A 25566-nucleotide genomic window follows, 5' to 3' on the forward strand; every position below is an offset into this window, starting at 1 on the left:
GAGAATAAGAGTTTAAAAAGCTTAAAAATATTTAACCCGGATCCCATCTGTAAATAAAAAGTAAAAAAAAAAAAAAAAAAGATCTACATGGATTATGGTCATATATACACGAGGCATTCACATTCACATTCCTGTAAATATATAAATATTTATATGAACACTGAGAGCTAATTATCATAAGAATGTTCTAATATTATTTACCATATAATAAAATTATTCTTACAAATACGCCGACTATTAAACACGTGCCCTAGTGTTGGCCAAATGATGGCTCAGACGTGATTCATTATTGGTATTATCCACAAAACCAGAATTTTGATTGTTATGTGAATGAGAATTTACTTCATGCACATAACATGATCTGCACACGCGAACAGCTTTAGTTAGCCCATATTTGGGAAGAGGCGCTGATGTGTTGGAACAAACGCCGCAAAAGACACCTCCACAATTACGGCAGTGATGTCGTCTTCTGAACGCAGTAAACGGTATATTACAAGACATGCATCGTGGAGCTTTTTGATCCGGTATCCATGCAGGCGGGGATAAATGGGCAGCAGTTGATTGCGTGGAATTTATATTTGTATTAATTCTCCTTGGACTACTTGATGAGCGCTCATATACGGGTGAACTATTCTCAGATGACGAAAACGACGACGGCGTATTGCTACCCGTGGAATGGTAACGGCTGCGATTAAATTGACGTATTTCTTCTGAACGTTGAGAGGTGGTATCATTAATATTTTGTGCTGACTCGTGATTATCTAAACTATGACTTCGTTCGATTTGTTGACGTATCATAGTCGAATCGGGATGTTTTTGCGAGCCAACTGAGGTATTTGTAGTTGCTGTACTGCCTGTTGAGTGTCGATAAGCTGTGACCTCATTGCCGCTGCTACTGCTGCTAACCTGCGAATCATCTTCCGGATTTACTTCTTCAGCCGAATAAATACTTTGACTCGAACCGGCACTCTCTTGGACAACATCATTCTCGGAGGCGCGAAATTCAAAGAGCTCATTCTCTTTAGCCTTTTTCGGTATATCGGTAACATCATCATCCTCCGTAGGCGTCATGTTCATTAAAAACACACTACGTAATATCTGCCTAAGATCGAAAGCAAAATTAGTTTGTAATTGATCGGCTACGCCGGCTATACACACAAACAATCGATGCAGTAGATTTTCAGTATGCCTAAAATAAAAAAAAAAAATTTATAAAAAAAAAAAAAAACAAAGTAAAAATATTAATTAGTTATTAAAAAAGATGAATGGAGAAGTAATAAATAAACGAAGGGTTACTTTAAATTTTCATGTAATCTACAGCTTTTCTTCATGCACCGAAGAATCTCGTTTCTCTAAAATCTCGAAACAATTATAAATTGTTTTTTTTGATCACTCTTCCCTCGCAAACTCACTAATGTTTAACACTTTCCATTCAATTCCAATAAACATCGATATAATGAATTAAATTAATAATGATAGAAATGTAGTCAATATAATAATAATGCATGTGTATGTATAAAACAAAATACATATTTAAATTATTTTTCCTACTCAACAACATGTTCCTTTTTTCAATATTGAAAGTTCCTTTAGTCAAAACGTAGAGAAACTTACTTGAATTTCAAGCGCCCTACATTCTTTAAACCAACTATTGCGGACTTATTGTTCTCAAGTACACTAGAAGATGTTGTAGGACTATCTATATCCAATCGTACTGAGGTTGCTGCAGCACTCCGTCCAGTTACCGTAATTTCTTCTTTCGATTTGCTGCCTACACTACAGCAATCGTCACATTCATTATTTCCCCTATTATCCTGTTTACTTCTGCATCGGCGATGATGATGGTGATGGTGATAGTGATGACGACGTTCAAGATTTTCCGAAACATCACCTCCGCTGGCAGCGAAATATTTTTGGTTTCGTTGACTATTCTGTGGATAATGACGATGTTTATGATGACGATTCTGACGGTAATGGTGGTGATGACGATGAGACCTGAGATGCTCTTTACCGTAAGCAGTGTGATGATGACGTTTGCAGGTATATTGCATCGAATTAACATTTGGAGCGAGTTTGACGTTGTGAGATGAAGGAGGAACAAGTTCATCAGAGCATTGAGACGATAAGCTTGCCGTTGTTGTTGCCGTTGTTGTTGTTGTGGTTGAAGATGATGAAGAAGAGGAACCATTGTCATAAATTTGGAGCGCCTTTGCACTAGTAGTAGGCAATTCATCTGAAGGTAAATTGTCATTACTGTCGTGCGCTGATAAAAGCTCTGCACCGCCATCGTTGACGATAAAGTTATTTGAAAAACATACTTCATCCGGCTGTAATAAATTAGCTGCTGTACATGTATTAGGAATTTCTAAATTTCTTATTTGTTCCACAACGTTATCTAATTCCTGTATATCCGAGTCCGAGTCTTCCGCGTCCTCAGCATCGACTTCATGATTCCCGTCACTTTTATTTGAATCTGTATCATCATCGTCAGCGTCATCGCCAGCGTCATGTTCGCGATCATCACCTACATAGACATTGCGATGGCACAAAATTTCTGCTTTTTTTAAAAGATCTTCGCCATCCTCATCGTCCGTCCAACTATCTACAGAAGGTGTGGTCCGGCCGATATAGTCATTGAACGAAGAAGTCAAGGAATGATTATCGCGTGGTGAGGTGGATGGAGTAGTCAAAGGCGTTGTATAACGAGAATGTGAACCGTCTGACGAACTGGATGTAGACGGTGCTGGTGAAGGGCTATTAGCTTTCTTCGTCACCTTCGTGTTACCTATTTTACTAGTTGACTTTTGTAATTTAAATGTAGAGATTTTTTCTCTTTCGATATCTCCCAGCTCTACCGCCAAACCATCAGTCAATCGATCAATTCTACTGCTTTCACCATTATTATTGTCCACTTCTTCATTAGATGCTAAAGTATTCTGTAAAAAAGTAGCTCTTATAACTAGTAATCTAATCTAAACTGAATTTGGATTCATTTGATTTACCTTCAAACTTATATTCTCGTTAGTGCAAAGCAAATGTTCCAGATGATACAATTCTTTTTTATTAAGATTCTTTAAATATTCACGAACTTTGATTAAAATGCTACGAAACGGTCTGAACATTTCCGATAATTGTTCAGCCGGCATATCAAGATTAAGCGGTCCCTCTGGATATATAACTAATCCGGTTACAATAGCTAGACGTGGTATAGAAAACATTAGAGCAGGATCAAACGCGTCAACTTGCTCCTGATCTAATAAGCCCACTTTTAAAGCTCTTTGCAATGTCTCGGAACAAAGTACACATATAAGCTCTTGCATTTCATATTCATCTTTGGACTTCACTTGTACCATAGCGCTGACATATCGCCATTCAAATTCGGCAAAAAGACGATCAAAAATTTTTAAACTCTCGAATAATTGCTCTGTCGCAGCGTCATTTTTATCTAAATGCAGCCGTTCACTATTAGGAACATTGTTGCGTAAACACTGATCGCGTAAAAGGTAGCGTACGTTATTGAGACTGCGCGTTACCGCCTCGGCTAACGGACGCATTTCTTTACTTTCCTGTTCCCGATTCATTATTGATGAACCGGCAGCTACGCAAAAAACAAACCATTCATCACCACATCATCATAACAAATTCGTGTTAAATGAGAAACACGTCTTACAAAACACACAGCTAGCATTCGTTACCACCGTTTATTCATATAGAAAAAGTACCGGTTTTAACGAATTGTAGCACCAATGTTTCTCAGAAGTAAAAAAAAATCGATTGAAATTATTACCTAAGCATTCGGCACCAAACCATAATTGGCCAGCTAGATTTTCCTGTAGAACTTCTTCGGGAAATTTAGCACGAAAAGCACGTGATTCACGCTCATCTCCCAATAGCTCCTCAATTATAAGATCCGTAATGGCCAATACCTTATCCTAATAGATTGTTAGGGAAGAGTAAGATTAAAAAAACAAAGACGAATGAAAAGTGAATACTTACTTGCCCTTGACGTAAACGTGTAACTAAACGGGAGCAACGATCAGGTTCTGTGCGGCCATCGAAACTATCCAACTCGTTTGCCACTTGAGCCAACGCTCTATCGGCATGAAAAAATCGCGCTAGTAAAGATTTATCATCCGCCTATATTATTAATTAGATATTCAAAAAACATTTTCAAATCAGTCTGAGCATTTAATAAATGCCGATGCATGCGTAATAAACTATGTTCGGATCATATATTTCTAATTTTATGATGAAATCATTTAAAGTAAAACATTTGTTTCTTCACCTTTTTGATATGAATGGAAAACAGACCAAAATTCTGCTTTTGTTGGAACGTTGTGTTATTGTGTGAATATGTGATTGTTGTGACAGTTCCATTCAAACTTATCAGACTGGTTGGCAATTATCTATTGCCAGTACATCTAAATTCTTTTTTTTTTTTTGGATCAAACGCAAATAAGAGAATGAGTATCAAAATCGATTTAAATAGAAATCGAATTGATTCGATTTGAGATTTTTTACATTAGGTGAAGATATTTCTTACTTTACTTCTCTTCTAAGACCCTTATAAGTTGTGAAGTATCGACAGTCTTAAGGTCATCCTTGCTTTAAACAAACTATAGCAACGTTATATGCAAAACAAATAACTGCTTTTAGGAAATGATTAAGTTACTGACGTAGTAGTCGCTGGACGATTAACGAGTTTTAGCGCAGGTTATATTTAAAATATGACAACAAATTTAAAATTAACCTTAAAGGTTAGAATACAAACAATCTTTTATCAAGCACCAAACAACAAGTATAAAAATTAAGAACAGAAATACGACAAAGAGAACGTTTGCATTTAATCCTGAATGAATGGGGTCCAATTATTTTATTTATTTACACCTTATAAAGTGGTGAATATAATGTTTTACTTAAATGATTAGATGAAATGCGAGACTTTATTCTTTATAAGTGCATATGGTTGTATATTCCGTATGCCTTAGCATTTTGAAAGGTGAATGTAAGATTGTGAATAAAAGGAAAACACAAAGAAAAACAAGAAAGATTGATACGTATAAAACATGTATATATATATATATATACATATATATATATATATAGAAAGAGATCAAGAAACACATTAAATCATATAATGAACGCTGTCATACGCATATATCTAATTTACAAATGTTTGTAACGTTCACATGCACGCAATTGGAATTTTACTTACCTTGGGCTTATTTAACCATTTGAGTAATGTTTCCATTATTTACAATTGACAAAATTGTTAACGTTAACTTTTAGTTCCAAAAAGAAATTTGCTGGCCTTCTGCTGTTCAACACTTCAATAATCACTTAATAATTTGTTGATAATATAGGCACGATACTCGCAAAAACCTTGCCCGTTTTTCTTTACAAAATATATATAAAGCATCTAGAGCCAACAAAACAAACAACAACTGCTCAGCCAATGTCTAACACACCAGCAATGGTTATCAAACTGTTTGCCAACTGTTGTTAAATTGATAATTTTTTTTTTCTATTTTCATTTACTTTTGCTATATCTTCTCATTTCCATCTTTTTCACATATGCACAGCGAACATTATTCAAAATTGCTTAAATTCACTTTTCACTTAAGAATATATTTAAAGATTTATTGTTTAAATATATATACTGAGAAGAAAACACCCAAAGTAAATTTTTTTTGCTTTAACTTTATTGTAAATACAGTTGAGAATCAACCAACTTTACTTAAAACTCAATCACCCCGCAGTATTTCCTCCGCAAAAGTCCAATACAGCTTTTCGATGTGCCTGTGTGTATGTGTATGTGTGTGTGTATGTATGTGTATAATGATAACAAGCACTCATAAAACACTCTCGGTAACTTTTTTCCTTTTTTTTTTTTTTTTTCTACATATTGGGCATCCCGCCGTTTCGCGCCGTTAGCAAACAGTTCTTCAAAAAATTCCTAATATATATTTAGTTTTCTATAAATAAGCACAATTAATTTATTATTTTTGCGAATCTAATAATGAAAAATAAAATAGGCGGAGCCTAGTTTTCTAAAACATTTCTCAGCAGCGAAGAACGATGTAAACAGTATGTTTAACTTTTCTTTAATATCGCCATTTTGCGTTAATCACACTGAATGCATCCTACAATGGATAAATGCCGGAATGCCAGATCACATATATAACTAATAATCATATATCGTAAATGTTAATTTACGAGCTTAAGCATATTGAGAAGACGTTGAATGTCTTCTTGCACATAAGATGCGACATTTCAAACTATTGTTTGCTTTTCTTCAGCTTAGCCTTAAGATTTTCTAAATTACTTAGTACTTACTTCTTACATTAGCTGTAAACATTCTCCTGGCCACAAAAATGAAGTTAGTAATCACAAATTTGGAAGCACTTGTATTGCTAATCGTTTCAAAACTTATGAAATTCGCCAAATTAATGTAAAAATGAATATGTTAAATTAACGAAAGATGTTTTAGTGCAAAAGGCACTAATTTTGAAACCAAAAGACTACGTCTATGTAAGGTTGAAAGATTTGATTTTTAACATTTCCTGATAAAAATTAACCCACAGTAGCTATTTGGCATACGAATTAATTGTGCTGAGTGTAGACAACGTAGATCAATTTTTCAGATCCCATTCCATATGAAGAGCGTGCGTGAAGTGTAATTTACTTTGTCACATTCAAAAAGAGGAGGCTTTGCCTGACTAAGATTTCACTTCTTTAGCAAGAAAGAAAAATCTCAAACAAACGACGATCTAAGATGTAAAACAAATCCTTTATCAATAAAATTAAATACATAAAAAATGCGATTATTTACGGGCGCCAATGATAGTACGTTGTCTTAATCATAGCGCGCACTTGACGATAACCTTGCCAACCAACAATCTTAAAATCAAACTTAGATCTTACAAAAGGCTTAATATACATCATACATACAGTAGATTTCAAGCAAAAACTTACTTTACTCTTTAATAATCGTTTATTAATTTTGTACGAAATTTTGGGATACTAAATTAAGATTAATTATAAAGTAGGTATTTTAAGTGAATGGTAAAAAAAAAAGAAAGGAAAAAACATTTAATTTGTAAACATATGTTAAATTTTCACTTTGATATAGTGAAAATAGCAAAACGGAACTTAGTTTTACAAGGTGAAACTTTATCGTTAAAATGTTTTTCCCATAACATGACAGCAAATATTGGTAAATTGGTACAAAACGAGTACAAAATTGGACTTATAAGACTAACACCTCCATAATTTCTTCATTATTATAGAGTTGTTTTTCATTTACCTTTCTAGACTTTGGATTAGGACAAGTTGTGTTGAGCAGTGGTTGCCACTTGCTTAGTCAAGCCGCGACCATTAAATATGCCCAATTTCGAATGCGAAAATAGTAAAGTGTCCACGGAAGGCAACGCTTGATTTGATTTCATAATTACTGCGGGACTTGCATTTACCGCCAGTGGCAAATAAACCTGATTAATAATAGTTTGCTTTGGTGAAGAAACAATCGTTTGATCGTTGGAACGTGAAGGTCTATTATCTACTTGAATAATTTGGGGCACTGAAATATTTGTAGCGATAAGTTGAGGCAGTTCGGTTGTTATTGAACTATTTGATGTTTGCTCGATTTTACCGTTATCATTGCTTACAACTTGATTGCTAATGCTGAAAGTGGGCAAATAAAAGTTATTACCGACAAATTCTGCTGTGGTAGTGTTTAAGAGCGTAGAAGAACTTGCAAATTCCATTGAGGCAGGAGAAGAAAACGGCGACGACTCTAGGGAAGAGCACATGCTCTTCTTAAGCAAATCTGAAATAAGTTTTTTATATATTTATTTACTAATTTTTTACTTCGGTCAATTTTTTTTTTTGTTTAATTTACCTAAATCATCCGATTTCAATTTCAATTCGAAATCATGTTCCTGCTTGATTTTGAAATGTAAATCTGCCACAGCTTCCGATGATATAGCATTATCAGTATCCGCAAAATTATGCACTATAACGTCACCCACTGTTGTGGGGGCTTTATACAGACCACATTCTTCCATTTCTAATGCCTGCTCTATAATCAGTTCCTCAGCTGAGTTAATGCTCAAACAGTGCAAATCAGGAAAATTTGCTTTAGCTTGATGCGGTTGCATTACTGTTTGCGGATGCGATATATTACATATCTTCAAATCGACATTTGGTTCGATAAATTCTTTTTTGATAAGTAGTGGCGGCGGAACCTGTTGCACTTGCTTTGGCATTGACTGTTTACGTTCCCGTTTAGCTTTTTCAGGCTTCTTTACTGTCGGATTTGCAATGGTTTTCATAGGTTTATTTAGGGTGATGGTCGTAGGTGGATTTATATGTTTTGCGTTAAAAACTAGAGTTAAGGGTGGCGGCCCTCCATTCGTAGCTAAGGTGATATTCTGTGACGTTGTAGTTCTCGATTTATAATGAATTCCATCTTGGTTTCTTTTCAGTTCCACATCCGATGCAGGCGACAGTTTCTTTTTACGTTTTGTAGGCATTTTAGCCAAGGGCGGCGGAGCTGATGTTCCCAACTTGTCAGTGGTTGACGTTGCAATATTAACAGCCTTGTTAACAGCATTTAAAGACGTTAATTGCTTAACATTCGATTTTATGAGATCAGAGTTGTCTTTTTGATTGATTTTTTGAATTGCCTTGTTACCTTGGACAGGCAATACCGGCTCTGTCGGTTTTGTGTTGGCCGCTGTTGCAGCCGTTGTTATTGCAATGGCGCTTTCATTATTTTTCTTTTCCTTTGGAGTACGTGTTGACTTTTTTGAGCAATATGAAGGAATATTTTCAAGCATTTCACCAGTCTTATGGTCGACCTTATGACGGCGTCTAGTATGCTTTAGCCAGTTGGGAAAATTTGTAAAATCCCTAGGACAATAATTGCATTTGAAAGGTCTTTCCCCCGTATGTATATTAGAATGTTGCTTTAATTTGGAATTCGAAATAAACGATTTGTCGCAAACTGTGCAAGCGAATGGTCTTTGCTCCAAATGCACTAGATTGTGCACCTTCAGACATCGTTCAGTTTTGTACATTTTACCACACTTATCGCAGCGGTACGATCGTGTTTGAGCATGATATTTTTGATGTCTTTGTAAATGGCTACGCTCCTGAAAACGCTTTTGACATTCGGAACACTCATAAGGTTTTTCAGCAGTATGAACTCTAGTGTGATGAGTGAGATTAATTTTTTGAACAAATTTTTGCCCACAAATATCACAACCGTATTTTTTATTTTCTGCATGAATTTTGCGATGCATCCACATACTACCAAGTTTAAGGCTGCAAAAATAAATAAGACTATAAATAAATTCGCTTCATTATAAATGCCCTAGTACTTACCACTTGCCACAATCTGGACACTTTTTCCATGCATCCTTGCGCGCATCTAGCGGTCGATGGGTTTTCAAGTGTTTTTTTAGAGACGTTTCCAGATCAAATTCTTTTTCACATTCCGAGCATTTATAATTTATTCGATGATTTGTATGTTTGGATAACTCGTTTGCATCTTGAAATACATTCCCTTCACAATCGAGGCACTGATATAGTAATTCGGCTGTTGACTTTGGTATATCTTGACATCCATTGTCCAAAATTACTAAAGGCGGTGGCGTTGATGGATTCGGAATTATATTTATTTCGTTCTTAATCTGTGCCACCTTGTTCACGGTTTCCATATTTTTTGTGATATTGCTTTCGATGGTCTTTGGTATTGACTGTATGTAGATAGGAGCTAACCAAGGGATTCCTTCTAATTTCATTGAATTTCCCGTAGGAGATTTGTCTCGCAATTGTTGCATATCAAATTTAACAATTTGCTCCGTAGGCATAGGTTTGGCTGCACGCTTAAGAGGACTAAAGCCAATACCCGTTGATGATGGTGCTTCGGGTCGCAAGAAAGTACCACTAAAATCGGTTTGTTGTTTTTTTAGTACGTCTTTCAGCTCGCTTTTATAGTCAGTGGTTAAAGCTATAATGCTGGAAGCTGATGGTGACGAAGGCCTATCCTTGTTGCCGCTACTGCAACTGCTGCCATTATCGAGTTGAGTTGTTTGAGCACTCTCATCTAAGACCCGCCAAAAGTCCAAAGAAGATAGACTGTTTCCTCCTATTATCCCTGATGGGTCGCCCGTGATGGTAACACATGCCGATAGATCTATGTCCAGTGATTCATCCTTGATGCTTGATATCGAATCAAAATTATTCATACGCAATAAAGCGCTGAGGATTTCATCACTTTGCTGTTTGCTAGGGGTATTTGTAGTCAATGTATTTGCACTACATGTATTTCCACCCATCAATTTAGGCGGCAATTTTCTATTCGTCTCTGCTTCTTCTTTCATTTTCCTTTATTATTTATGTCACTATTTTTAGAGGTTATGCCGTTTAACGATTTATTCCTAATTACACACTTTTTTATAATCAATTTATGATTTGAGTTCTGTGTATGCCCCAATTATTTGAGGTATTTTATAATTCTTATGGAACAAATAAACAATGTTATATGAAAATTTCAGATGAAAAATTAACACAATCACCTATAAAAAGACGCTTTGTTTTTGACACGCCATTTTTATTTTCCTCTTCGCTTCTTTTTATTTTAGTGTTGCCGCGACTCCATTCATTCTTCGATACTTATGACGCAACCGATACTGCAAAGCAAACGGGCGAATGCGTTAAACGGAAATGATATATATTTACACATTCTTTCCAGATCGCATCGAGAAAAAACTGTTATAGGTTTACATCGGTACAAGGAAATAATTCCGGTTTGATCAAATAAAAGAGAAAAAGGAAGTTTAATTAATTAACATGCGTTCACATACATAAAAATTCGCTGGTTTTGGAAATTCGGCTTTTCATTAAAAACAACCAAAACTTGATTTATGATAACTGGAATTTATCATTTCATAATAATATCTCATTTCCCGGTATTAATCATTCCGACTATTTTCCTTTTATTTATTTAATTTCATTAAGTGCAGTACACAAAGTCCTCCAAAGGCCACTGGATTAATAGTTGAGAAGGAAATAATAAAGATCAAGTTAACACACACATAAACCTTAATTAGCATTGTTTTTTTTCTTTTTTTTTTTTGTACAGACTTGTTTTTATTGCCATAGTTTAGATTGATCAGATGATATTAGTTTGCAAGTGTATATAAAGTGGAATTGGAAACAATTCCTTACATGCACGTTTTACAAAAGCTATCCTAGGACGGCGAGGACGAAGTTACAGCTGTAACTATCGAAAAATTCTCTGCAGAAACAATTCTTTTTTCAATTTAAAAATCATTTTTTTTAATTACTTCAAGTCAGCACAAATTAAAGAAAAGCAAATGCCCAACAGGATGGCAGCAAATGAAACAACTTTGGGAAAATTAACAGCGGAATCAGTTAAACGAAAAGAACGTCTGCGGCAATTGAGGGAAAAAGCACAAAAGTCGGATAAAGATGAAAACGGCCCAGAAAAATTACCAAGGTAGACATATAAACAAAAAAAATTTTTAAAAGCTGAGTGATTGCACTTTTATATTTCAGACCCGTGTTCCGGAGTTATAAGCCTCAAAATGATATTATCAACGCTGAAATTTTGCCGCAGGAACCAACAGGGGATATAGAAGTAGCGATAGAATCTCAAATGGAGTTATTGGAGCAACCTATGGTTGTTGACGAAATTGATATCACAGACTTAGCCCCACGTAAACCTGATTGGGATTTAAAACGCGATGTTTCTAAGAAACTGAAGCGCTTGGAAAGGCGAACGGAAAAAGCAATAACGGAACTGATAAGAGAACGTCTGAAGAAAAATCAAGACAAGGAAGATATATCTAAAATTGTTAACGTTGGCGCCGCTCAGGCCGTCACAGCTTTACCTGAAGACGAATAAAACTTTATTACAAAGAACATATTTAAAAAATTTACAAAACATTCAACGCTCTCTCTCTCTCTCTTTTTCTTATTGACTTTGTATATTTCCTATCTTCGCTGATGGACGATTTTCTTTGTCAGGTGACTGGAGTTTTATTTTTAACGCTTCGATTTCTGAAAATATAAAATCAGAGAAATTTTGTCCAAATTTTATTTAATTTTACCAACGTTCTGAATATTTTGTCTCCAGGGATTTAGCAAATTTACGTAACGAGTCGATCTCTTTGGGTATCTCTTTCCTCAAAGTATCCACAACTTCTTTAAGGAACTCTATTTCTTCTCCTTTATCTTTCAAAAGTTCATCCTTCTGTTTAATGGCTTGTTCCTGTTGTACGGCCACTTCGGTTCTCCAAGTAATGGTTTTCTTTAATTTTACCGCTTCTTGCGTTTGTTTTATAATAATTTGATTTGCCTTTGATATTTCATCAGATGCCACTTCCAATGCTTGTCGTTTAGTATACGAAATTTTTCTTTCAGCCTCTAACTCAGCTACGAGCTCAGCTTTGTTCTTATCACATTTTTTTAATATTTCTTTTAAATCATTTACTTCTTTTCGAAAATCTTGTAAATGCATATCAGCCTTACGCTCTCCGTTTTTTAAAATCGAAATTTCTTTATGCAACTTTTCATTTTGTTCTTTCAAATTGGCTATACGCCCTTTTAACGTCGATATTTCTTCTTTCAAAATTTCATTACATTTTTGTTCATGTCTGAAACGCATTTAAAAAGCTGGACCAATTGCCCGCATTGTTACAATTCACTTTTAATATACTTACATCCTCTCCGCTTGTAAAGTACATTTTTCCGTTTGTAATTTATCCAACTGTGCTTGCGTGGAAGCAATAGCTCTACAATGCCTTTCGCTATCTTCTTGTCTTTGTTCAACTAATTTTTGAACGTTTTCTTGCAACTGTAAAATCTCTTCCGAATGTTTATGGTTCAAGGCTTGCGTTGATTCTAAAAGGTTTTCCCTAAGGTTTGCACATTCCTTATCTAATTGATCTATGCGTCTTATGTGATTATGATTTTCATGCTGCAGCTGTTGTGCCCTGTCTTCGTGATGAGAACACTTTCTCTAAATAATGTCCATTCATAATGCGTTCATTCATTAGAATAATTGAAAAGATTAATTAATTCTCTGACAAACCTGTAACTTCTCCAAAATATTGTTCATGTAAAATAAAATCACGTTTAAAGAAGCCAATTGGCAAGGCAGGCTAAGATGGACCAGATTTTTAAATGGTCTTATTTCTACAAATTGCAATTTATAGGCAGGAATTATTGACGTTGATGCATTAGATTCGTTCATTCGGCTATCTTGGACCAAGCAGACCTCTAATTTACCTAATTTGCAATCTTGTAGAATTTGTACCATATTTTCTTTGAAGCCAGAAAATGTTACATGTAGTGATTGCTCTTGCTTCAGCTCTTGAAATGACGCGCTATCCACTGTCGTAATGTACATCTTACGATGATCCGACTTTTCAGCCACTCTCAATTGCTTTTAAATTTATTAATACACATATACACATATTTAAAATATTATACCGAAATATCCTTACTACTAATCCTTTTAAATCCAACTTTTCCGCATAAATAAAACAAGCCTTTTTCGCCTTCAAACCATTTGAAGAAAAATTTACCATAACTTCTGTGGTGGGAGTCATATACTCAATGTTTTTACTATAGTTAATATTCGCAAAATAATCCTCTTCTATTAAGCGCACCGAAGAATTGTTAAACATTTTTAAATATAAAGAGGTCTAAAGAAAAATAAATAAAAATAAGTTCAACACAAAATTTTCAATATTTCAAATTTGACATTTTGTGGATTATGTTCATCAAAGTTTCTCACCCTACAAACATTTTTTAATAAATCCTTTTACATTCGTAGTATTTCCTCCTATCACGGAATTCACGGATACTTCATAAGTTATTTGCTCTCGTATTGTATGAAAAATACTGGCGTTAAATTATCTCTTCTCTTTTATTTTATTGATAAAGAATTTTTAATTTAAGGTTTACATTTACATAAATGACAAACGCAATTTATTTATCTTTAAGATACATACAGGTTACTTTTAGTTGGTTGTATTTTGTGTAAGTAGACAATATTGAATAATACGATTATTTACAAATCTGTGCAAATTATAAGAAAGCCGCGTCAAGAGGAGAGCTAAAAAAGTATTATTTCTACACATTTAGTGTAAAATTACATGAAAAATACATTTGGTTTTTTAAATAATTAACGCAAAATGGCGGTAAGCAATATGGCGATTAAGTAATTAACAATAATTTCATTTAACAAAAAAAATTTTTTTTTTTTTTATTTCTCTCTTTTTCTAGTGCACAAAAGTATTTGTGGGTTCACTTCCCTCTGGAACGAAGCCTTCAGAACTTCGTCATTTGTTTGAGAGCTATGGAATTGTAGTAGAATGCGACATTATGAATCGTTGCGGATTCGTGCACATGAAAAATGCTGCGATGGCGGAAAGTGCAATTATCGCTTTAAATGCTACTGAATTTAAAGGACAAGCTATTGTGGTCGAAGCTGGTAGACCGAAAGAAAAGAAAGATTCTCTTGGTCAATCAATGGTAAGAGGTGCTTTTATAGGTATTAACAGAGGTGGAAGAGTTGGTGCCATGTGCTTTACTAGAAGCGGTGGCAGTGGCAGTCATTCTGGTATGAGTGGTAAATTTCTACTAACGAAAACAAATAATTAGAGTTTTCGTTTATTGTTAATTCTAGGAAGCGATGATTGCTTTCAAGGAGGCGTGAACTTTCCAGGTAATCGCGGCGGCTCACAATTTCGTGGCAATTATGGTCGCGGCGGAGCCAGAAGGGGCAATTTACAAAGCGGTCGTGGGGGTGGTAATCAGTCCAACACCAGTGGTGCTGGTCCAATGCGCAATCAATCTTTCAAATCAAGCAGACCTGCACCCTATCCGGAACAAATGTCGACTGCTTGTCTGGATTCTTATGAAGAAGGTTCCCGTAGCTTTACCTATTCAGGTAATCGAAATGGTCGAGCAAGCAGCAACAATTTTGCAAATAACAAATGGCGTGGAAACAGCTACACCACTACTCCCAAAGCCAACGTTCCTTCTCAAACTGATTACGATAATGCCCCCATTCAAAGTGAGTGGAGAAGCAATAGTCAAAATTATGGAGGTCGTAACTTCCGAAACGACAATAGCTCTTCAAGCGGATTTTCCGGTCATGCGGGAAATTCTTCAAATAACTCCAACTTTAACTCTTACGGATACAAAGGTACTTTGTCTAGAGGAGGCGGTCAAAAGGATCGACGTGGATTTGCTCTACCTACAAATCAATCTCAACAGCAGTTCTCCAATCAGTCGCAACACGGATCTTATGAAAGAAATGGTGGGAACTCGGCTGATGAAAACGTTATATATCACCATAGAAGCAACGCATCCAATATGTAAGTTTATTTAAATACATAATTTATAACATACAAAAAAAAAAAAAAAAATGAACGAGTATAATTTGAATAAAACTTCGTGTGTTCGAGGAAATTACGAGTGAATTCTTGAATATCAAATACTTCCATACGTTTATCTTAACTAAATCTTCACGTTTCCAAGAAGAAATTTTCAATAGACTTAGAAACTCTTTCGCCGCACACAATTCATTTGATTTGTAAATATGTTCTTATTGACAATCATTTTTCATATTTTTGCAGGAATGTAAATATGAATCGCGGTGGTGTCAATCGTTTTCCTGGTAACCGGGGTGGCTTCTCGGGCAATCGCGGAGGAGGCCTTGGTTATGGCAGTAATAGTTACCAACAGCAATTTCCACCTTTGGGATCGTCACGTAACTATGAGAGTCGCGGTGGTAGCTTCCGGTAAGTTTACAAAAGTAAATCTTGCGATAACTGTAATATGATTCGAGTTATTTTCGCAGCAATACATCTCATCAAAATGCTCCAAATCGGCGCTTCTAGAACGAATGATAACATATGAAGAAACTCCACAATCATCAATTACTTATTAAGGACACATTAGAAATGAAAACCGTTACAAATTAACATTTCTAATTAAAGAAAGATATCAATCGTAATGCATATTTATACGTATAAACATCTGAAAAAAATTGCAATATTTCTTTGTTGTCAAGATGGCCAGCATCGAGGCATCCATTTGCGGAACGATGATTTGGGAAAATTCCTATTTGTTGTACAAAATATCAATTGGAATTTCGCCATTTGGGAAGTGTAGTTTACATTATTAAAAGTATGAAAAACTACATTGAAATTATATACCAAATTAAATGATGTTTCGTTATTCATTTGGTGGGACGTAGAAATTAGCATTTGAACGAGATATAATTTTTGTTATAGAAGAGAAGAAATAATAAAAGTAAGTTTGTGAATATATATACAAAAAATGACGCGATCATGACATTCGGCACTGAACTGGAGAAAAATGGTAGGTAAACGAGAACGTTTAAAACAAGCAGGAAATGGTGTATGCGAACGTGCACAGAAATGTCGATATTACTTGTACCTTGGTTGGTTGATCAATCATCCACATTAATTCTATTTCAATTTAAACTTTCATTTCAAGCGTGAGATTATAAATTTCCATCTGCCCATCAATCTAAATATGTGGATTTCTTCTTAATTAAATTAGTAAACAGCAAATAAGTAGGATCTTTAAATAGCCTTCTATACTTCTATATAATTTGTATTAATGTTTAGTTCAATATCTCTTGCATGATATGGAGTCATTTTTCGCTCATTTTTAGATATTGCAAAGGAAAGAAGACCTAGGATACATCGAATTTTTTAAATTGATGACGACGCTACTTATATTTATAATTTATATAGGGACTGTATTTCTTATTTGAACCTGAAGTATGTATGTGTTGCTCTTTTCGGTTTATTATTTTCGCATCACTCGTACAAAGCTTGCATCGTTGCATCGTTGAGAAATAAAAATAAAATCAATGTTTGTATAAATATTCCAGTGAAAATATGAAAATGAATTAATTATAAAAAATCAATAAAGTAATTATATGAAAAATTAATATAAAAAGAGATCGATTTTTAATGCCCAACATACATGGAAATATTTAATGTTATTGTATTTAACGCTTTAAAGCGTTTTAATACTCGCGCATAAGGTTTCTATGTGTCTTATCCCTTAGCAATGAAGAGATGATAGCTCCGACTTGTTTTTGATTAATCAGATAGAGAGAGAGAGAGAGAGGCAGAGAGGCAGAGAGCTACGACGACAAATAAGAAAAAATGGGATTTTTTTTCTAAAATGAAATAAGCATTAAAGCAATATATAAATAAAATTTTCATTCGTTTGGAAATCAGAAGAAAAATTTGTATACAACAAGATTGCAAATATATTTTGTTAATTGTTAATGGCAAAAACAAATTAAAATGCTAATGCATTGCTTAACTTTATCAAGAAATGGAGAGGTCCTTTGCAATTCCTGTTTTTTCCTGTTAGCTTGCTTAATAAGGTCTACAATTTTTGGCAATAACGCTTTGGCAACTGCTACTTCAACGCCTGTTGCTGATACAACTATAAATCAAGAATTGATATTTGCTCATGTGGTAGAGTTCGCTAAAACATATTTTAACCATTTTAGTAAGTTTTAATATCTTTCATGAAAGCTATACCGACACGGAGATCGAACTCCAATTGAACCGTATCCTACGGATCCTTGGGGGGATTTAAAGTATTGGCCAACCGGTTGGGGACAACTAACAAATGTAAGTTTGTGTAAATTTGAATTATCTTTTTCATTGTCGAACAAGTTATTTATTTGCAAACTTTAATGAAATAAACAAAACAGGACAGAACACAATGTCAGGGAATACAAACTTCTTTACTCGCGTAAAAAAAACTAAAGAAAGAACAATATTCATAGTCAGGGAAGTAATGTTTGTTAGTTTAAGTAACAATAGAGTTAATAAATATCGCATTTACTGTTATATAATAAAGAAAACTATTATTTATACAATAATTACATCGTCATAAACAATAGAGAGCGCGGGCTGCACTCTATATGCAAATTATCCAGTTTTTGTTAAGAGAAAACTAATTTTACTTCGCTAGATCTTTATTAAAAAGACTATTTTCAAGTTCTTTTGCTTAGAATGTTCTCTTAATCTGCCGCGTACAGAATTTAAGACATTCAAACTCAAGAATCTTTCCGATTCTATTAATTAATATTACGTTAACATATTGTGTATTGGTATAGATTGGCAAGCAGCAACAGTACGATTTAGGTCGATGGTTACGGAAACGTTATAATAAACTCTTGAGCGAAATTTATAGTGAAGATGAAATTTTTGTACGTTCAACCGACGTGGATCGCACTCTAATGAGCTCCTTATGTAATCTAGCCGGTCTCTATCAGCCGGAGGCGAGCGATATTTGGAATCCTGATGTAAATTGGCAACCAATACCAGTGCATACAATGCCCGAATATATGGATTCAGTAAATTTACGCCTCCTACAACTGTTAGACAATCAATAACCTTATCATTTTATAGGTTTTAGCAGGTAAAGCTGCATGTCCCGCTTATGACCACGCTTTGTCAAATTTAAGGAACTCGGATGTATTTCAAAAACTTAATACTAGATTTGGTTATCTGTTTAATTACTTATCGAAATATACCGGCCGTTCAATGAACTCATTGGAAGATCTACAACGCTTCAACAATACACTTTATATTGAAGGGCTTTATAATAAAACCTTACCTGAATGGACTAAAAAAGTTTATCCGAGCTCGGATTTGCAGTTTATATCAGATTTTACGTTCACTATTGGCACCTATACTCGTTACATGGCGCGTCTTAAGACTGGACCCTTAATTAAAGAGATACTACAGAGATTCACAGACAAAGTAAATGGCAAATTAGATCCCGATAGGAAAATCTGGATGTACAGTGCTCATGATACAACAATAGCTAATGTTTTAAACACGTTAAAATTATTCAACGTAAGTTGTGATGATGGGTTTTGCATGCGTAAATGAAAATTTTTTCAAAATTTCCAGGGACGCAGTCCGCCTTATACGGCTTGCGTATTAATTGAATTGCGTTTAGACTATGAAAGGCAACCGTTTGTTTCCATTTTCTACAAGAATTCTTCAACTGAACCTCAGCCATTGTATATTCCAAGTTGTGGAACAGAATGCCCTTTGCGAAAAATGTATACGTTATATGAAAACATATTGCCCGTAGACTGGAATTTCGAGTGTAAACTAACCACACTTATGATGACTTATGAAGAAGCCAATATTGGCGCGGCTATGGGTAAGATAATTTGCTTTCTAATATATATGTTAAAAGCATAAGCAGAAGTGCTTTCAATTTTGATATTCAGCCGAACTATCCAATGAATAGAATATAATATCGTCCACCTGATTGTCTTACTACTGAACGATCAATGTTTTACGTGGTTATATAAAATTGTGTGTTTGTGCTTAAGTTGCAGGTTGGTATCGTAAAATTCTATAACGTTTTCAAATTTAATATTTTTTCGTACCGCGAAATACGCAAAAAAAAAGAGGAAATTTGAACGTTACAAAGTGAATTATATGAAAAATCGAATCTGATCCCACAGTAATAAATACCTTTACAACAATTTCGACTATTGATATATGATGAATTTTGTTCGAAGGAATGGTAAAAAAAGAGTTTTCGTTTTTATATCTGCACACCTCAAAGTATATTGTTTCAAAAAGTCAAATATAGAAATTTTGGAAGGTTTTGCATACATAACATATAAACACAACTTGAAAACTAAAAATTTTGATTATAAATAATTTATAGACCACGATTCACATATCATCTTACACCTTCGTTAAAGGTATCCAAAAAATCGGCCGTTGTTTTTTTAGGCCTCCTTTTTAAAACCTCCGTTAACAAGCAATAAAAAAAATTTCTAAAATCAAGAAAAAATAAAATATAATGAATTATTGAAGAAGTAGAAATTGAATACTGTCATCTTATTTGTTTATTTGTTTGTTCTAGGCATTTTGGTAATTATTATCACTGTAATGCTGTTACTATCTTATGTGATTATGATCTACTACCGGCGCCGTAGTTACAAAAACTATGTGTCTTATTCGCAGGTGGCTTAAATAAATATTTCAGTGTATCTATAATCAAACTCATTTAAAATAAAAAATCTTTTCTTATGACTAGAATTGGCAATATAAGTTATCTGCCTAAATCGACTAAAACCGGCTACAGTCACAAAATGTTTACCTCAACAACTGAAAGAAGGCTTTTACGACACTAAATAATTTTTAGCATTTTTACCGCAGTTTCCGATATCGCATTTCTATTTTTTTCTTTTTTTTTTTTTAATCGTCTATATATATTTCATCCATTTTTATTAATATTTAATTAACAAATTAACAAATATATATACAATAATTTATATAAATGTAATATGCTGTACATAATCCTCGCTCCTTTTCATATATTTGAACGTTTTTTAAAATACATATTTCAAAGATACTTGTTTACCTTTTCTACATAGAGGAATCCTCGCTATTATATTAATTTCTAACAAATAATTTAAGAGTCCTCTGTCAAGGATCATTCGGTGCTATTCTAAGCCATTTAATTCTTAAACATTGTTATGTTTATGTTCCAAATTAGTAGGAACACATTCATATCTCTTATATAAAAGTTTACAAATTTTTGAAAAATTTGTTAAAACTAGATAAGTAAAATACCGAAAGGTTTTTTATATAATACAACAAGTGAGAATTATTCATAGAATGAACATTATTTTTTTAACAAAGAAATATGTCTATATCATCGTAGATAAGTGTTTAATAAATCCGCTAGGGTCAAAATGAAAGATATTGTATAGAAATCTATATAAATGGGAAAAAAACTGTACATAAATAAGAGATTAAACATGGAAAACAAAAAATTTTAAAAAATAAAAAATTATAATTCAATGAATTTGTAAAATAAAAAATTTAACTAAACAGAGAAAGTCAAGTATTTCTGTGCAATTTTTTTTTTTTTTTTTTTTTTATAAAAGTCATTATAATAGTATATGTATGTATATAAAATACGTATAATAAATGCCATTAAAGTAATGAATTAAAACTAAGCATAAATACATGTGAACGAAGCACCAATCTTTTCAAAAATCATTTTGAAATTTCTTTTTTTCTTTTTTTTTTTTGATAACTTAACTTCTAAAAGCCTAATATAGTTTGAATAGTTTTCTTTCAAACTTAATTTTTTTATGATGAATCAAATAAATATATTTTTCCGATGTCTTAACTTAATATACAATGGTTTCAAATCTTGTGATTACTGAATTTTATAAACAAAGATGCCCACAAACTTACTATTAGCCTATGGAAGTGTCACATTCTGCTGAAGCAATAATGGAGGCTTATATGCTTGTTTTTCATTCTAAAATGAAATAAAAAGAAAAAGAACAAATTACACATAATAATAAGTAAAGATAAAGGCAAACTTACCTTTAGCATATAGCGAATTTTCATATGTATGAGGCGGTGGCCGGCAGCGAATCGTTCCTTTTTAATCTAAGCTAAACCAGAAGAAAGTAAATCAGCAATTTATAAATATACGTATATAATAAAGAATGAATGAAGAAGAATTTTTATCCAATGGCTTCGTGGCTTTGATATTCTGCAATTTGTTATGCCCAGGCTTCCACTTCGGCTTTGAGGTGCCGATACTCCTCCATCAGTGCCGCCTGCGCTTATGTTGATGGCTTTCTACACTAGGCGTCCTGGGTGTGCTAGGCGTACGATGTCGTAGCTCAAGAGAAAGAACGATATGTTTTCTTGTCATACTTTTTGGTTGTCCAGAGCACTATAGACGTGTCCAGTATTGATTTTGTTATGAAACAAAGTTGCTAAATCAAGAAAATTACAGAAGAACAAATGTTTATGGAAGACTGCTATGACGGCTGTAAAAAGTTTAGTATTTTTATTTATGTCTTAATAATAATAGGAGAATCTCATCAAACTTTTAATTTAACCTTAATTTAAGTTTAGTAACATTTTCAAATTCACACAGTTATGATAATACTTCTTAATAAGTAAATTTGATAACAATTTCAATGCCTTTTTTAGTTCCAGCTATCATATATCCAATATATTATATAAATTGAGTTATATAATATGTTATATAAATTGAATTGATAAAACAATACCCGATATATCTTTTAATATTTGTTAACAACTCTGTTTTTACTCGTTGACATATGATGTTGCATATGATTTCAAAAATTAATTTCTTCGTCTTTACATCTTTTCTTGTGTGACAAATCTCGTCGTATATTCTGTTGTTTACGATTGCAAGTCAACTTAATCCTGAACCTACATAAATAGAATAAAACAATAAATGAATTTTTAATAATAATGCTTTTGAAATAATTAAAAGGTTATAGTGTATGTGGCGAACGACACATATAGATGTATATACATTTACAATTAAGATAACCGCCAAGTTTATTAAGGTTCAAATAGAGAGCGCTTATTCAACTCAATAAATCATCTGCTGTTGATTGGCCGACTCGCAGAAGAAGAAGAAGAAGCAGAAAAAAATACAAAGAGCATATAGAAAAATCGCATGAATATTAAACAAACGTACATTCACGCTGGTCAAGTAATTTGGGAAATAAAAACTTTTTATATATTGGTGTTTGGCAAGAAGTTAGATAAAAGAAACAAGGCGAACGATAAGTATGGAAAAAATGGATATCGATGTGACTCCACCAAAGTCGGAATCGGTGAACGTTGCCGCAGTCAATGCTGCATCGGCTGCATCGGTAATGGCTGATTCTGGCACTGTACCTTCAGTGCGTATTTCGTTGCATCCTCTCGTTATAATGAATGTTTCTGAACATTGGACTCGTATAAGAGCTCAGGCTGGAGAGACGTGGCAAGTCTATGGAGCACTGATTGGTAAACAAAAAGGTCGCAACATTGAAGTAATGAACTCTTTCGAATTAAAGACCGAGTTAGTTGGCAGCGATTTGATTATTAATCGCGATTATTATAATACAAAAGAGAATCAGTACAAACAAGTAGGTAACCAATGTATGAAACCTTCATATGGAAAGATTAAGTTTTAATATGAAAAAAAATTAATTATCTTTCAGGTATTTAGTGAATTAGATTTCATTGGTTGGTATACGACAGGAGAATGCCCGACCAATAGGGAACTAAAAATACACAAACAAATAGCGGAAATAAACGAGTGTCCTATAATGCTCCAATTAAATCCTATGTCACGTAGTGTAGATCAGTTGCCTTTAAAATTATATGAATCAGTTATTGATGTAATTGGAGGTGAAGCCACTATGCTTTTCGTACCTCTTACCTATACCCTGGCAACTGAAGAAGCCGAACGTATCGGTGTAGATCACGTTGCTCGTATGTCTACTAATGAGACTGGCGAGAAATCTGTCGTAGCCGAGCACTTAGTGGCGCAAGAAAGTGCTATTAAAATGTTAAGTACACGTATAAAAGTACTGTTGAAATACGTAAAAGAAGTCGAAGCTAATAAGTTAGAAGCAAATCAAGAAATTTTACGAGATGTGTACGCTTTGAGTCATCGTTTACCTGTAATGCAGGGTGAAGCGTTTCAGGAAGAATTCTACACTCAATGCAATGACGTCGGTTTAATAAGTTACTTAGGTTCCATGACGAAAGGCTGTAACGATATGAATCATTTCGTCAATAAATTTAATGTGTTGTATGACAGACAAAGCTCTGGTAGACGTATGAAAGGCCTTTATTACTGACTTGTACGCGATTTTCAAATTAATACAGTATAAAATTAATGTAAAAGATTTTTGATTTTCCAATAAAGATTTAAAATTGCTAATTATATTTAATATTTTTTCTAAAAGATCTCTTGTAACTATATTAAATCAAGTCAAATTGAAAAGAAAAAGAATCTTATTTGCATAACATTAATTGAATTCGATTTAAAATTATTATAGACAGGAAAAAACTTGTTTTTTATGAGATATGACCAAAATTATGGACATATTTATAAAATAGAATAATTATGGGCATAATGTTTTCAAAAGTATTTGAATTATTTAAGAGGTAAAACATGACTCGATTTTTAAGACAAATCTATATTTATAAAAATTCACGGTGATTATAGTCTATCAATAATTTAATCCAAATTAAAAAAAAAAGTGAAACATGTCTACGTCGTGTACACGATTCAAACGATAATTCGGCACTACAATACATTCTATTTAATGAAGCTTATAATTTAATAATTGTAAGAATCAAGTCTAAATGTGGCATAGTGCTGTAAATATTCTATTTCCAGAGGATGCAATTCTTTGGCAGGTATTACCAGAGAATGTAAAGGACCACCTAAATCCGTAGATGCCATATCATGTAATGTTTTCACCACTATACGTTGAGTTTCACTTCCTACACGTGCCAAACCGACGCACATACTCAAATCGTTGAGTACAGTATTATGTTCTAGAGCGTCTTTCTTATCGACGATGTTTAGTAACTGTTGAGCGGCTTCGGCAACCGTCATGAACCGAGGCAGCATATATTGTCTTCGCCCTCGCATCAGAGACTCTACTGTAGGCTCTCTGACTTTAATATCAAGTAAGCATAATGTGTGCATATTGTGCAGGCGATTAAATTTAATTTTTTCGTAAAAACTTTCTGGCTTCCAAGTTTCATCCCAATATGGAATGGACACTGTTTCACCAAATTTGTATAACTGAAGACCACAACAACCGACTGCATTAAGTATAGAGGCATTGTGGATGACTTTGTAAGGTATTTTCTTCTCTCTAGCACGTAGAGCTAGGTCTGTATGCGTCGTGGCCCCAAATGGATCTCCGACTACTAGAAATGCTACATCTTCTTCATTTGCCCCAGCTAGAATTTCATCAGTTTTCTCTTCGACAAGTTCACGATCTGCTAATAGAAGTGGACGCCCATAAAACGCTTCCTGTAAAACCGATATTAATACAAATCACTGCATTTTTACAGCCAGCATACTTTAATATATTTCTTACCACTTCTTCTTTGTGACAACCCAAGATGGACGTGTACATTTCTAAATATACACGACTACATCGTTTTACAATTTCAAGGCCTTTCACCGTAATGTCCTTGTGATCTCCCAGTCCCAAACCAATCAAGTAAAACATATTCGGCTAATGTACTTAATGGAACAACAGATAATAGATTAAAAGTTGTGCGATTTATTGATTATATTATTGCTTCTTTTCAATGGTCCTTTTCTACCGTTGTGCCGTTATCCTACAACCAAAAATTACAATCTACACAAATTCTGGGACAGACACGTGCTGGCTTGTTGCTTTTTGTACGAAATAATTTGTTGTTGTAAAATTCAGCAATGATATCAACTTGGAATTTCCTTTAAGAAAATAACAGCTACACGATAGAGTCAGAGACAAAATTTAACAAAATAGTGGTTAATCTATCATAGAAGTTTAGAATTATAGGGAAATTCTTTAATATTTTCCTATCGACATATACAAGTTGCGATTATTAGCGGTAGATGGTCTTTAGAGAACAG

The 25566-nt window shown here is 33.8% G+C and overlaps 8 protein-coding genes across 10 annotated transcripts; 4 read left to right on the forward strand and 4 right to left on the reverse strand.

Annotated features, from left to right (window-relative positions):
* Positions 1 to 41: 41 nt before the first annotated feature.
* LOC119634843 (lateral signaling target protein 2 homolog) lies at positions 42 to 5800 on the reverse strand. The gene is made up of 7 exons (XM_038029248.1): positions 5216 to 5800; positions 3997 to 4137; positions 3788 to 3932; positions 3003 to 3598; positions 1615 to 2936; positions 202 to 1189; positions 42 to 131 (listed from the first exon to the last, which is right to left on the reverse strand). The coding sequence occupies exons 1-6, from the start codon at positions 5249 to 5251 to the stop codon at positions 238 to 240; spliced, it is 3192 nt and encodes a 1063-aa protein (XP_037885176.1). The 5' UTR covers positions 5252 to 5800; the 3' UTR covers positions 42 to 131; positions 202 to 237.
* Positions 5801 to 7069: 1269 nt separating this feature from the next.
* Positions 7070 to 10614, reverse strand: LOC119635043 (serendipity locus protein H-1). The gene is made up of 3 exons (XM_038029560.1): positions 9388 to 10614; positions 7901 to 9327; positions 7070 to 7828 (listed from the first exon to the last, which is right to left on the reverse strand). Exons 1-3 carry the CDS (start codon positions 10386 to 10388, stop codon positions 7323 to 7325), a joined length of 2934 nt encoding a protein of 977 aa, XP_037885488.1. The 5' UTR covers positions 10389 to 10614; the 3' UTR covers positions 7070 to 7322.
* A 482-nt stretch (positions 10615 to 11096) lies between these two features.
* On the forward strand, positions 11097 to 11952 carry LOC119635049 (coiled-coil domain-containing protein 12). The gene is made up of 3 exons (XM_038029566.1): positions 11097 to 11286; positions 11361 to 11527; positions 11587 to 11952. Exons 2-3 carry the CDS (start codon positions 11385 to 11387, stop codon positions 11933 to 11935), a joined length of 492 nt encoding a protein of 163 aa, XP_037885494.1. The 5' UTR covers positions 11097 to 11286; positions 11361 to 11384; the 3' UTR covers positions 11936 to 11952.
* A 135-nt stretch (positions 11953 to 12087) lies between these two features.
* Positions 12088 to 13735, reverse strand: LOC119634919 (spindle assembly abnormal protein 6 homolog). Its single transcript, XM_038029353.1, has 4 exons — positions 13539 to 13735; positions 13124 to 13477; positions 12753 to 13051; positions 12088 to 12686 (listed from the first exon to the last, which is right to left on the reverse strand). Exons 1-4 carry the CDS (start codon positions 13719 to 13721, stop codon positions 12137 to 12139), a joined length of 1386 nt encoding a protein of 461 aa, XP_037885281.1. The 5' UTR covers positions 13722 to 13735; the 3' UTR covers positions 12088 to 12136.
* A 380-nt stretch (positions 13736 to 14115) lies between these two features.
* On the forward strand, positions 14116 to 16281 carry LOC119634884 (probable serine/threonine-protein kinase clkA). The gene is made up of 5 exons (XM_038029298.1): positions 14116 to 14237; positions 14323 to 14659; positions 14726 to 15419; positions 15681 to 15845; positions 15905 to 16281. The coding sequence occupies exons 1-5, from the start codon at positions 14232 to 14234 to the stop codon at positions 15942 to 15944; spliced, it is 1242 nt and encodes a 413-aa protein (XP_037885226.1). The 5' UTR covers positions 14116 to 14231; the 3' UTR covers positions 15945 to 16281.
* A 1039-nt stretch (positions 16282 to 17320) lies between these two features.
* LOC119634882 (prostatic acid phosphatase) lies at positions 17321 to 20336 on the forward strand. 3 transcript variants are annotated; one of them, XM_038029295.1, is made up of 7 exons: positions 17321 to 17570; positions 17631 to 17729; positions 18221 to 18460; positions 18516 to 18965; positions 19023 to 19281; positions 20002 to 20102; positions 20176 to 20336. In XM_038029295.1, the coding sequence occupies exons 1-7, from the start codon at positions 17394 to 17396 to the stop codon at positions 20200 to 20202; spliced, it is 1353 nt and encodes a 450-aa protein (XP_037885223.1). In that variant the 5' UTR covers positions 17321 to 17393; the 3' UTR covers positions 20203 to 20336. The 3 variants fall into 3 exon arrangements, with proteins under 3 accessions (XP_037885223.1, XP_037885224.1, XP_037885225.1); XM_038029296.1 differs by lacking the exon at positions 20176 to 20336 and having other exon boundaries at positions 20002 to 20111; XM_038029297.1 differs by lacking the exons at positions 20002 to 20102; positions 20176 to 20336 and adding an exon at positions 19352 to 19937.
* Positions 20337 to 22330: 1994 nt separating this feature from the next.
* On the forward strand, positions 22331 to 23811 carry LOC119634662 (COP9 signalosome complex subunit 6). Its single transcript, XM_038028937.1, has 2 exons — positions 22331 to 23059; positions 23135 to 23811. Exons 1-2 carry the CDS (start codon positions 22718 to 22720, stop codon positions 23777 to 23779), a joined length of 987 nt encoding a protein of 328 aa, XP_037884865.1. The 5' UTR covers positions 22331 to 22717; the 3' UTR covers positions 23780 to 23811.
* A 333-nt stretch (positions 23812 to 24144) lies between these two features.
* Positions 24145 to 25389, reverse strand: LOC119634663 (diphthine methyl ester synthase). The gene is made up of 2 exons (XM_038028938.1): positions 25040 to 25389; positions 24145 to 24972 (listed from the first exon to the last, which is right to left on the reverse strand). Exons 1-2 carry the CDS (start codon positions 25172 to 25174, stop codon positions 24265 to 24267), a joined length of 843 nt encoding a protein of 280 aa, XP_037884866.1. The 5' UTR covers positions 25175 to 25389; the 3' UTR covers positions 24145 to 24264.
* Positions 25390 to 25566: the final 177 nt, after the last annotated feature.

This window comes from Glossina fuscipes, unplaced genomic scaffold, assembly GCF_014805625.2.
Source record: "Glossina fuscipes isolate IAEA_lab_2018 unplaced genomic scaffold, Yale_Gfus_2 3, whole genome shotgun sequence".
NCBI lineage: Eukaryota > Metazoa > Arthropoda > Insecta > Diptera > Glossinidae > Glossina > Glossina fuscipes.

What these genes read in the sequence shown, in the direction of transcription:
- LOC119634843 (XM_038029248.1), bottom strand. Translation starts at nt 5,251, where the DNA reads ATGGAAACATTACTCAAATGGTTAAATAAGCCCAAG. An exon ending in GTTTGGTGCCGAATGCTTAG is followed by an intron (nt 3,599 to 3,787) that starts GTAATAATTTCA and finishes TTTTTTGCGTAG; the next exon opens with CTGCCGGTTCATCAATAATG. An exon ending in GTAGGGCGCTTGAAATTCAA is followed by an intron (nt 1,190 to 1,614) that starts GTAAGTTTCTCT and finishes TTTTTATTTTAG; the next exon opens with GCATACTGAAAATCTACTGC.
- LOC119635043 (XM_038029560.1), bottom strand. Translation starts at nt 10,388, where the DNA reads ATGAAAGAAGAAGCAGAGACGAATAGAAAATTGCCGCCTAAATTGATG. An exon ending in TGTCCAGATTGTGGCAAGTG is followed by an intron (nt 9,328 to 9,387) that starts GTAAGTACTAGG and finishes TTATTTTTGCAG; the next exon opens with CCTTAAACTTGGTAGTATGT. An exon ending in ATTGAAATCGGATGATTTAG is followed by an intron (nt 7,829 to 7,900) that starts GTAAATTAAACA and finishes AACTTATTTCAG; the next exon opens with ATTTGCTTAAGAAGAGCATG.
- LOC119635049 (XM_038029566.1), top strand. Translation starts at nt 11,385, where the DNA reads ATGCCCAACAGGATGGCAGCAAATGAAACAACTTTGGGAAAATTAACA. An exon ending in GGCCCAGAAAAATTACCAAG is followed by an intron (nt 11,528 to 11,586) that starts GTAGACATATAA and finishes TTTATATTTCAG; the next exon opens with ACCCGTGTTCCGGAGTTATA.
- LOC119634919 (XM_038029353.1), bottom strand. Translation starts at nt 13,721, where the DNA reads ATGTTTAACAATTCTTCGGTGCGCTTAATAGAAGAGGATTATTTTGCG. An exon ending in TGGATTTAAAAGGATTAGTA is followed by an intron (nt 13,478 to 13,538) that starts GTAAGGATATTT and finishes TAAATTTAAAAG; the next exon opens with CAATTGAGAGTGGCTGAAAA. An exon ending in ACTTTACAAGCGGAGAGGAT is followed by an intron (nt 12,687 to 12,752) that starts GTAAGTATATTA and finishes AATGCGTTTCAG; the next exon opens with ACATGAACAAAAATGTAATG.
- LOC119634884 (XM_038029298.1), top strand. An exon ending in TGGCAGTGGCAGTCATTCTG is followed by an intron (nt 14,660 to 14,725) that starts GTATGAGTGGTA and finishes TGTTAATTCTAG; the next exon opens with GAAGCGATGATTGCTTTCAA. An exon ending in AGTCGCGGTGGTAGCTTCCG is followed by an intron (nt 15,846 to 15,904) that starts GTAAGTTTACAA and finishes TTATTTTCGCAG; the next exon opens with CAATACATCTCATCAAAATG.
- LOC119634882 (XM_038029295.1), top strand. Translation starts at nt 17,394, where the DNA reads ATGCTAATGCATTGCTTAACTTTATCAAGAAATGGAGAGGTCCTTTGC. An exon ending in TGCCCGAATATATGGATTCA is followed by an intron (nt 18,461 to 18,515) that starts GTAAATTTACGC and finishes ATCATTTTATAG; the next exon opens with GTTTTAGCAGGTAAAGCTGC. An exon ending in ACTATGTGTCTTATTCGCAG is followed by an intron (nt 20,103 to 20,175) that starts GTGGCTTAAATA and finishes TCTTATGACTAG; the next exon opens with AATTGGCAATATAAGTTATC.
- LOC119634662 (XM_038028937.1), top strand. Translation starts at nt 22,718, where the DNA reads ATGGAAAAAATGGATATCGATGTGACTCCACCAAAGTCGGAATCGGTG. An exon ending in AAGAGAATCAGTACAAACAA is followed by an intron (nt 23,060 to 23,134) that starts GTAGGTAACCAA and finishes ATTATCTTTCAG; the next exon opens with GTATTTAGTGAATTAGATTT.
- LOC119634663 (XM_038028938.1), bottom strand. Translation starts at nt 25,174, where the DNA reads ATGTTTTACTTGATTGGTTTGGGACTGGGAGATCACAAGGACATTACG. An exon ending in GTTGTCACAAAGAAGAAGTG is followed by an intron (nt 24,973 to 25,039) that starts GTAAGAAATATA and finishes TCGGTTTTACAG; the next exon opens with GAAGCGTTTTATGGGCGTCC.